The sequence below is a fragment of the Lethenteron reissneri genome, chromosome 12, assembly GCF_015708825.2.
Source record: "Lethenteron reissneri isolate LAM-NWPU_2019-01 chromosome 12, ASM1570882v1, whole genome shotgun sequence".
NCBI lineage: Eukaryota > Metazoa > Chordata > Hyperoartia > Petromyzontiformes > Petromyzontidae > Lethenteron > Lethenteron reissneri.
This window is the reverse complement of record NC_083790.1, coordinates 6482971-6493652: the sequence shown is the minus strand read 5'-3', so window position 1 is coordinate 6493652 and position 10682 is coordinate 6482971. Positions and strand designations below refer to the sequence as shown.

At 47.9% G+C, this 10682-nt stretch overlaps 2 protein-coding genes across 6 annotated transcripts in view; one reads left to right on the top strand and one right to left on the bottom strand.

Moving 5' to 3' along the window:
• LOC133341826 (gamma-aminobutyric acid type B receptor subunit 1-like) overlaps positions 1 to 1795 on the top strand; it is an 86825-nt gene extending 85030 nt beyond the window's left edge. For 3 of the 5 annotated variants that reach the window (XM_061550594.1, XM_061550592.1, XM_061550593.1), the window contains one exon: positions 247 to 1795. In XM_061550594.1, the coding sequence (XP_061406578.1) occupies positions 247 to 381 (135 nt within the window). In that variant the 3' untranslated portion in view covers positions 382 to 1795. The remainder of the gene's footprint in view (positions 1 to 246) is intronic. The other 2 variants (XM_061550597.1, XM_061550596.1) reach the window with 1 other exon arrangement.
• Positions 1 to 10682, bottom strand: part of LOC133341828 (synaptotagmin-2-like) — a 389152-nt gene that overhangs the window by 89230 nt on the left and 289240 nt on the right. The gene's annotated exons all lie outside the window — the stretch shown is intronic.

The following is a 10682-nucleotide window of genomic DNA, read 5'->3' as shown; positions in this document are numbered from 1 at the left end:
TGCTGCTGCGAACTAATGTTAATTTTCCATCGGCCAAGGCGAGCATTTTTTTTTCTTCGTTCAAGTGAGCAAAGCACTTTGGCTTAGTTCATTAGCGGGCACTCAAAATACTGGGCCAGCATATGTGCATTAATGGATCTAGTCGGCAAATAAAAAATGCCAACGGTAAGTGCTCGTGAAACTTTGACTGACGTGCCCCCCCCCCGGCCCCCCATTATTTTCCCTTCCTCCCTGCCACTATTGCAGAAGGAAGAGCGAGTTCGCGAGCTGCGCAGGCAGATCATCGAGCAGAAGCAGCTGAGGGAGCGCAAGCGAGCGTCTGCGATCCGCAGCGGCGGCGCACACCTTGACAGCAGCTCCTCGAATGGAATACTGCACTGAGGAGAAGCGAGGGAGGAATATGGCTCGTGGGACAACAAACCACCCCCTCGTCTGTCACTTTGTTCGGCCGTTGTCGGTGTTGGTCAGTTTTTACAACCCCCTGATGCCCTCCCCCAGTGGTAAACCCGCGGTTGTGTGCAGTCGCTGTGCTACGGTGTCATAATTGGTTTGCGGCTTACATCGAACTCCTTTTTATTCTGATCATTGTCGGATACTCTACCTGTTATTGAAAGCACACTTACTGCTGTGATTGTATTATTGATTATCTGAACACTGGATTAATTTGTTTGAGCTCAGCTCTGGAAGAAATCTGTTTTTACAAAACTGTGTTTCATACATTTGCTTCAGATGTAATTGATTATAATCTGCTCACTTTAATACCTGACGTTTACCGGCACATTTCAGAAATTGCACCAAAAGAGCCTTTGCATTTTACTATTGTATAATTTAATCTGTATGTGTATTTAAGTTGGTTACCTCAATCTGGCTCAATTTTAAGGAACCATGTAATTATGTAATTACAAGGCCCTCTTGTCGTTTTGCCCTCTGAAATATAGTTTTTTTTAAAACATGTATTCAGGTTTCTATAACACTGCATGTAAAGGTTACTACTAAAAAGTGAGTTACGGTTCTTTTACACTGTCGTTTTTTTTCTTCCACATCGTTTTAAAGGGAGAGGTTTTCATCACTGCACGATAAACACGTTGGCCTGTTGGTAATTCTGAGAGGAACTAAACAACCATCGTGATATTGCCGGCTACATTGCGGTTTCTGAATGTAAGCAAACGACCCGGGGGAGTGAGTGGCGAAATCATTTAGTTTGTCTCGGTTTGGCCGTTGTGAAGCAGAGGAACTTTTTTTTTATTCAATTCTGGGTGAGATAAGCAGTCCATTGCCAACAAGCTTGCGAATGGAGCTGTGGAGATAGGGAAACCCATATATTCATGTAATAATGTGGGGTTTAATTGTGTTGGTTATCTTCTCACGTCGTTTTGGCACATGCGGTGGATTATCATTATACCAGTATAATTACTAATCAGTACTGCGGTATGTAAAACATTTACAAAATGTTCACGAGAATTTGCACGATTCTTTCCGACATTTAGTAAGGCTGCTTACTTGTCATCAATAATAAGTTGTACTTCAAATGTTATTGCATCTCGAAATACAACTTTGTAAAAACGGTTTTTATTGATAATTGTGAAGAGATGAAAGCAGTGTTAACTTTCAGTTTTAAAATAGCATTGTCTAAGAAGTGCCAAGTCCAGTCGAGGAATACTGTACCATATATTCTTATGTTACAATAAAACAATATACTATACTGTATGTACAATTTATCTCTGTGAAATACATGTTTACAAGACTCGGACAGCACGCTCATGAACCTAAAAGTGTTCTTGGTCTTAAACACCTTCAAAATAAAAACCAGTTTTTTTTTTTAAAATCAAATGTTGAAATATTTGCAATCTAATGGTTAAGGTGCAGCCCTGCAATTGCTTGTTCACGCCACTGCTGTCAGAAGGCCGCGATGGCCAGATGTCATCTGCCTGGCCTGGTATGCAGGAGGTCGTGGGTTTCGATTTCGACCCCGACACCTGTATATTTGGAGATTGCAGAACTCGTTCTCTTCCCGTGATCACGTGGATTTTTCTCTAGCTCCTCCGGTTTATCCCTCCACATTTAGAAACATGCTTTTAGTGTATTTGGCTTCTATAAATGTACACACGATACACCACTTCGTTAAAATACCAGTTGTGGCCAGGTCGCTTCTGCAAAATAAATATATAGCTCAGTGGGTCTTAACTAGTAAAATATTAAAAAAATAGTTTAGTTTATAGTTTAAGGCCCTACACAGGGAGCTATTGAGATGCTCCCCTCGAGGAAATGTTGGCCCAATTTTATATGTAAACCTGCCACACATTTCACAAGAGGCTCGACTACCTACACTTTACCCCACCAAACTAGATCGATCGAATTTTGGTATACCCATTTATACAGCTGAGTGGACAGAAGTAGGGGTTATTTAAGAAACTTGCCCATTCATTCAATTACCTGGTCCAGGAGATCGAACCGATGATATCGAGGTTGCAAGTCCATTGTCTTAACCATACCACGATGAAAGAAAGCATCATTAATGTACAAAATTACAAGTGCCAAATCACTAAAATCATTACATCAAAAACACATGCAATGCATCATACATTTTGGCACAGCTTTTGGCCCGTATGGCAAAATCACTCATCACTGACAGGCATTGCTGCAATCGACGAGTGAAAGGTAATCAAGGAGAAAAGGCATTTCAAGTACACGATTTGAATTTGGATGTATGAGCTGGAAGTGTGGACAGCAGGAGGATCAATGATCCATCTTCGAGACGCGGCAGAGACGAAGCGGCCGCCCGTTGCAGGCACGATTCAAGACGTTGCAGTTGTTGGAGAAAGCAATTCGACCGTAACGGTGGGAAAGATATGAGGGTAGTGATCAACAGCCATGGCCATTACGCACACCGCTTAGGTGAGGGCCTTCCCAAGCTGACATCCATTCTCACTCCTGCGATGTACCAAATCCGCCGAGCGCCAGCAACTCAAGCCAATTTCATCGCTCTATCTCCATGGTAGGCGAAGTCCTATTCATATTCTTAGGTTTTTTCGGTAAAGTCACGGAGGTAAAACATTAAAATTAATAAAAGTAAAATAAAATAAAAATCACCACGTTTCGGAGGCAACACAAGCTTCCGTCTTCAGGTGGAACCGTCACAGCCCGACAGCTGTATCAAGTAAATGAGAGATTACAGGAGATACCACTCCGTTTATATAATGGTTGAGGGGGGGGTCAGGAATGGCCCACTTTTTAAATCCTTTATATTAAGTTCGCTCGCTTGCTTGCGTGCTTGCGTGCTTGCTTGCTTGCTTACGACCGTGCAAAATTTTCGGTCGTTTTTTAACCCACTTCCCGTGATCCAATCGAGCTGACATTTTGCACAGACTCGTTGTGCGAGACAATTAATGTTCGTGAAAAAAAATTTCGAAAACTTTACATTGTTTAGGGAAAACAAATTCAATATTTAATTACCAATTGCTTAATACTGGCAGACAATCATCTGACCCATAGGTGGCAGCCATCTCAAGCCAGATGACGAGATGACTCTAGCCGCCACGCATATAAAGGATTTATAGTGAAAAACTTTGTTTTTACGGGTTATACTTATTATTATTATGGTAAGGTGAGGCTTGAGACTATGAATAGAGGCGAAGTCCTCTAGGCGGTGATTCTATTCTGTTCATTTGGCCATCGGCCTTAATCGATGACCTTCAGTCAACGTGTCCTCTTCTCCAAGTTCATTTTACTTTTCTCGACCGTCAGAATGTCAACCTGCGTAACCCCCCTTCATTCCACGCATCCACCTGCGGACTCACGACATCGTTTCAGATTGCACAAACATCTAAAGGGTGCAAATAAGCGCGTATAAAAGATGCACGATTGGAATGACGTCAGCGACGCGAGCAGAATTTAAACCGTGAAAAAGCGCGTTCATTATCTTCAATGTGGCTTTGTTATTATTATTTTTTTTGCCCTGAATATACTACTGTCTTCAATGCAGTTGTTCTATCGTCGTCTGTATGCAGGACACAATTCATGGGCGAATATTTTCTACGCCCTCTCCAAATCGCCTATCCAAACAGAGACGAGAAAAATAAAATAAAAATTCGGAGCTCTGCTCACGTTCCACTTCGCGAAGTGGTCGTGTTGCGTTCGTTGCCCCCATTTGTTGTTGATCCGTGATCGCGAGGTCTCCACCGGAACGATAGCGACCCCTGCGGTTCAGAGTGAGTACTGTAAAGTAATCCTGAAAGTCACGCGTAGGTCATCCACTGTCCTGTATTGATAAGCACAATCGGGTGACTCGAGCGGTTCAATCTTAATTTTAGAACTTTCGTGACTGCAGTAAATGATTATTTGGTTCTTTCGGTTAAGTCACGTCTAAAGATAAAATAATAAATTAAATTAAATAATAGCATACGACGTTTCGATTGCAACACAAGCAATCATCATCAGGTATAATGAAATAGCGACATAAAATCTAACCAGAAAACTATAGACAGACATATTAGCAGACAGATATCACCAAGATACATAGAGGGAGCAACACAGGAACCAGAGAGGGGTGATCATCTCTGTGGGGTGGCCTTAAATAGACAGAGGGGGGAGGAGGCAGAGAGAGGGAGGGGGTTAGGGAAAACATTTGCATATCAATGAGTGGTCCAAAAAACAAGGTTCTGCAAGTGCGATGACACGGCAAGCAAGTCTGAAAATCAGAAGGACAAACTAAAATTCAATAACCTAGCAAAATATCGATATTTTGCTAGGTTAGCAAACCTTGTTTTTTGGACCACTCATTGATATGCAAATGTTTTCCCTAACCCCCTCCCTCTCTCTGCCTCCTCCCCCCTCTGTCTATTTAAGGCCACCCCACAGAGATGATCACCCCTCTCTGGTTCCTGTGTTGCTCCCTCTATGTATCTTGGTGATATCTGTCTGCTAATATGTCTGTCTATAGTTTTCTGGTTAGATTTTATGTCGCTATTTCATTATACCTGATGATGATTGCTTGTGTTGCAATCGAAACGTCGTATGCTATTATTTAATTTAATTTATTATTTTATCTTTAGACGTGACTTAACCGAAAGAACCAAATGACTCGAGCGGTGTTTCACAAACTTGTTTTGGCCCACGGACGAAACATTTCCGAGGTACACAAAAGCTCCCCTGGTAAAATACATTTTATTAATTGTATTTTTATTCAGCTATGCTTTTTTTTTAGGGAAGTGTGCGGTGCATTTAGATCTTAGGGTTAGGGTAGTTTAATCAGGGTAAATATTGTGTGTCGTTAAACCCACCACCACCCGACACAGCCAATTAGTAAGGTGTGGGGCGTAAATAGAACAAAGCAATGAATTACTAGTACAGCACACCGGTGTGTTGGAGAGCAAAGCCACAACATATACCATCTGAGTACGACGTTTTGCCAGTAATTACAACCGGCATCATCAGGCGGCAGCCCAAAAAAAACCTATATTATTGATGATATTGGTCGCGAAAGCCCAAGTGTTAAACGAGTTTACCTGACTTGTTTTTAATCAAATATCATGAGTAAAATATTAATTGAAGTCCGAAACAACAGGTTTAGTAAAAAAATGTAATTGTTCCCGGATCACAGCCACGCAGACCACCTGGAGGACCTTCGCGGATCATCTGGCGGTCTGGGGAAGCAGACTTTGAGAACCTCTGCTCTAGAGTACAGCACCGTCCGACAGACGGAGTTATCTCCTTATCGGTTCAGTCCCGTTCTTTCACCTCTTCTCCCCTTACTGGTTTTCTGACCAGCTGACACTCTCACCAGATGCCACTCACCACGTGACACTCTCACCAGATGCCACTCACCACCTGACACTCTCACCAGATGCCACTCACCACGTGACACTCTCACCAGATGTCACTCACCAACTGACACTCTCACCAGATGCCACTCACCAACTGACACTCTCACCAGATGCCACTCACCACCTGACACTCTCACCAGATGTCACTCACCAACTGACACTCTCACCAGATGCCACTCACCACGCGACACTCTCACCAGATACCACTCACCAACTGACACTCTCACCAGATGCCACTCACCACGTGACACTCTCACCAGATGCCACTCACCAACTGACACTCTCACCAGATGTCACTCACCAACTGACACTCTCACCAGATGCCACTCACCAACTGACACTCTCACCAGATGTCACTCACCAACTGACACTCTCACCAGATGTCACTCACCAACTGACACTCTCACCAGATGCCACTCACCACCTGACACTCTCACCAGATGCCACTCACCAACTGACACTCTCACCAGATGTCACTCACCACGTGACACTCTCACCAGATGTCACTCACCACCTGACACTCTCACCAGATGCCACTCACCAACTGACACTCTCACCAGATGTCACTCACCAACTGACACTCTCACCAGATGCCATCACCAACTGACACTCTCACCAGATGCCACTCACCAACTGACACTCTCACCAGATGTCACTCACCACGCGACACTCTCACCAGATGCCATCACCACCTGACACTCTCACCAGATGCCACTCACCACCTGACACTCTCACCAGATGCCACTCACCACGTGACACTCTCACCAGATGTCACTCACCACGTGACACTCTCACCAGATGCCACTCACCACCTGACACTCTCACCAGATGCCACTCACCACGTGACACTCTCATCAGATGCCACTCACCAACTGACACTCTCACCAGATGCCACTCACCACGTGACACTCTCACCAGATGTCACTCACCACGTGACACTCTCACCAGATGCCACTCACCACCTGACACTCTCACCAGATGCCACTCACCACGTGACACTCTCATCAGATGCCACTCACCAACTGACACTCTCACCAGATGCCACTCACCACGTGACACTCTCACCAGATGCCACTCACCACGTGACACTCTCACCAGATGCCACTCACCACCTGACACTCTCACCAGATGCCATCACCAGTTGACACTCTCACCAGATGCCACTCACCACGTGACACTCTCACCAGATGCCACTCACCAACTGACACTCTCACCAGATGCCATCACCAGTTGACACTCTCACCAGATGCCACTCACCACCTGACACTCTCACCAGATGCCACTCACCAACTGACACTCTCACCAGATGTCACTCACCAACTGACACTCTCACCAGATGCCACTCACCACGTGACACTCTCACCAGATGCCACTCACCACCTGACACTCACCAGATGTCACTCACCACGTGACACTCTCACCAGATGTCACTCACCACGTGACACTCTCACCAGATGCCACTCACCACCTGACACTCTCACCAGATGCCACTCACCACGTGACACTCTCATCAGATGCCACTCACCAACTGACACTCTCACCAGATGCCACTCACCACGTGACACTCTCACCAGATGCCACTCACCACGTGACACTCTCACCAGATGTCACTCACCACCTGACACTCACCAGATGTCACTCACCACGTGACACTCTCACCAGATGCCACTCACCAACTGACACTCTCACCAGATGCCACTCACCACGTGACACTCTGACCAGATGCCACTCACCACGTGACACTCTCACCAGATGCCACTCACCACGTGACACTCTCATCAGATGCCACTCACCAACTGACACTCTCACCAGATGCCACTCACCACGTGACACTCTCACCAGATGCCACTCACCACGTGACACTCTCACCAGATGCCACTCACCACCTGACACTCTCACCAGATGCCATCACCAGTTGACACTCTCACCAGATGCCACTCACCACGTGACACTCTCACCAGATGCCACTCACCAACTGACACTCTCACCAGATGCCATCACCAGTTGACACTCTCACCAGATGCCACTCACCACCTGACACTCTCACCAGATGCCACTCACCAACTGACACTCTCACCAGATGTCACTCACCAACTGACACTCTCACCAGATGCCACTCACCACGTGACACTCTCACCAGATGCCACTCACCACCTGACACTCACCAGATGTCACTCACCACGTGACACTCTCACCAGATGTCACTCACCACGTGACACTCTCACCAGATGCCACTCACCACCTGACACTCTCACCAGATGCCACTCACCACGTGACACTCTCATCAGATGCCACTCACCAACTGACACTCTCACCAGATGCCACTCACCACGTGACACTCTCACCAGATGCCACTCACCACGTGACACTCTCACCAGATGTCACTCACCACCTGACACTCACCAGATGTCACTCACCACGTGACACTCTCACCAGATGCCACTCACCAACTGACACTCTCACCAGATGCCACTCACCACGTGACACTCTGACCAGATGCCACTCACCACGTGACACTCTCACCAGATGCCACTCACCACGTGACACTCTCACCAGATGTCACTCACCACCTGACACTCTCACCAGATGCCACTCACCACGTGACACTCTCACCAGATGTCACTCACCAACTGACACTCTCACCAGATGTCACTCACCAACTGACACTCTCACCAGATGCCACTCACCACGTGACACTCTCACCAGATGCCACTCACCACGTGACACTCTCACCAGATGCCACTCACCACGTGACACTCTCACCAGATGCCACTCACCACGTGACACTCTCACCAGATGCCACTCACCACGTGAAACTCTCACCAGATGCCACTCACCAACTGACACTCTCACCAAATGCCACTCACCACGTGACACTCTCACCAGATGTCACTCACCAACTGACACTCTCACCAGATGCCACTCACCACGTGACACTCTCACCAGATGCCATCACCAGCTGATACTCTCACCAGATACCACTCACCACGTGACACTCTCACCAGATGCCACTCACCAACTGACACTCTCACCAGATGCCACTCACCACGTGACACTCTCACCAGATGCCACTCACCAACTGACACTCTCACCAGATGCCATCACCACGTGACACTCTCACCAGATGCCACTCACCACCTGACACTCTCACCAGATGCCACTCACCACGTGACACTCTCACCAGATGTCACTCACCACGTGACACTCTCACCAGATGCCACTCACCACGTGACACTCTCACCAGATGTCACTCACCACGTGACACTCTCACCAGATGCCATCACCACCTGACACTCTCACCAGATGCCACTCACCACGTGACACTCTCACCAGATGCCATCACCACCTGACACTCTCACCAGATGCCACTCACCACGTGACACTCTCACCAGATGCCATCACCAACTGACACTCTCACCAGATGCCACTCACCACCTGACACTCTCACCAGATGCCACTCACCACGTGACACTCTCACCAGATGCCACTCACCACGTGACACTCTCACCAGATGCCACTCCCCAACTGACACTCTCACCAGATGCCACTCACCACGTGACACTCTCACCAGATGCCACTCACCACGTGACACTCTCACCAAATGCCACTCACCACGTGACACTCTCACCAGATGCCACTCACCACGTGACACTCTGACCAGATGCCACTCACCACCTGACACTCTCACCAGATGCCACTCACCACGTGACACTCTCACCAGATGCCACTCACCACGTGACACTCTCACCAGATGCCACTCACCACGTGACACTCTCACCAGATGCCACTCACCACGTGACACTCTCACCAGATGCCACTCACCACGTGACACTCTCACCAGATGTCACTCACCACGTGACACTCTCACCAGATGCCACTCACCACCTGACACTCTCACCAGATGCCACTCACCACGTGACACTCTCACCAGATGCCACTCACCACGTGACACTCTCACCAGATGTCACTCACCAACTGACACTCTCACCAGATGCCACTCACCACGTGACACTCTCACCAGATGCCACTCACCACGTGACACTCTCACCAGATGTCACTCACCACGTGACACTCTCACCAGATGCCACTCACCACGTGACACTCTCACCAGATGCCACTCACCACGTGACACTCTCACCAGATGTCACTCACCACCTGACACTCTCACCAGATGCCACTCACCACGTGACACTCTCACCAGATGCCACTCACCACGTGACACTCTCACCAGATGCCACTCACCACGTGACACTCTCACCAGATGCCACTCACCACGTGACACTCTCACCAGATGCCACTCACCACGTGACACTCTCACCAGATGCCACTCACCACGTGACACTCTCACCAGATGCCACTCACCACGTGACACTCTCACCAGATGCCACTCACCACCTGACACTCTCACCAGATGCCACTCACCACGTGACACTCTCACCAGATGCCACTCACCACGTGACACTCTCACCAGATGTCACTCACCAACTGACACTCTCACCAGATGTCACTCACCAACTGACACTCTCACCAGATGTCACTCACCAACTGACACTCTGACCAGATGTCACTCACCACGTGACACTCTCACCAGATGCCATCACCACGTGACACTCTCACCAGATGCCACTCACCACGTGACACTCTCACCAGATGCCACTCACCACGTGACACTCTCACCAGATGCCACTCACCACGTGACACTCTCACCAGATGTCACTCACCACGTGACACTCTCACCAGATGTCACTCACCACGTGACACTCTCACCAGATGCCACTCACCACGTGACACTCTCACCAGATGTCACTCACCACGTGACACTCTCACCAGATGCCACTCACCACGTGACACTCTCACCAG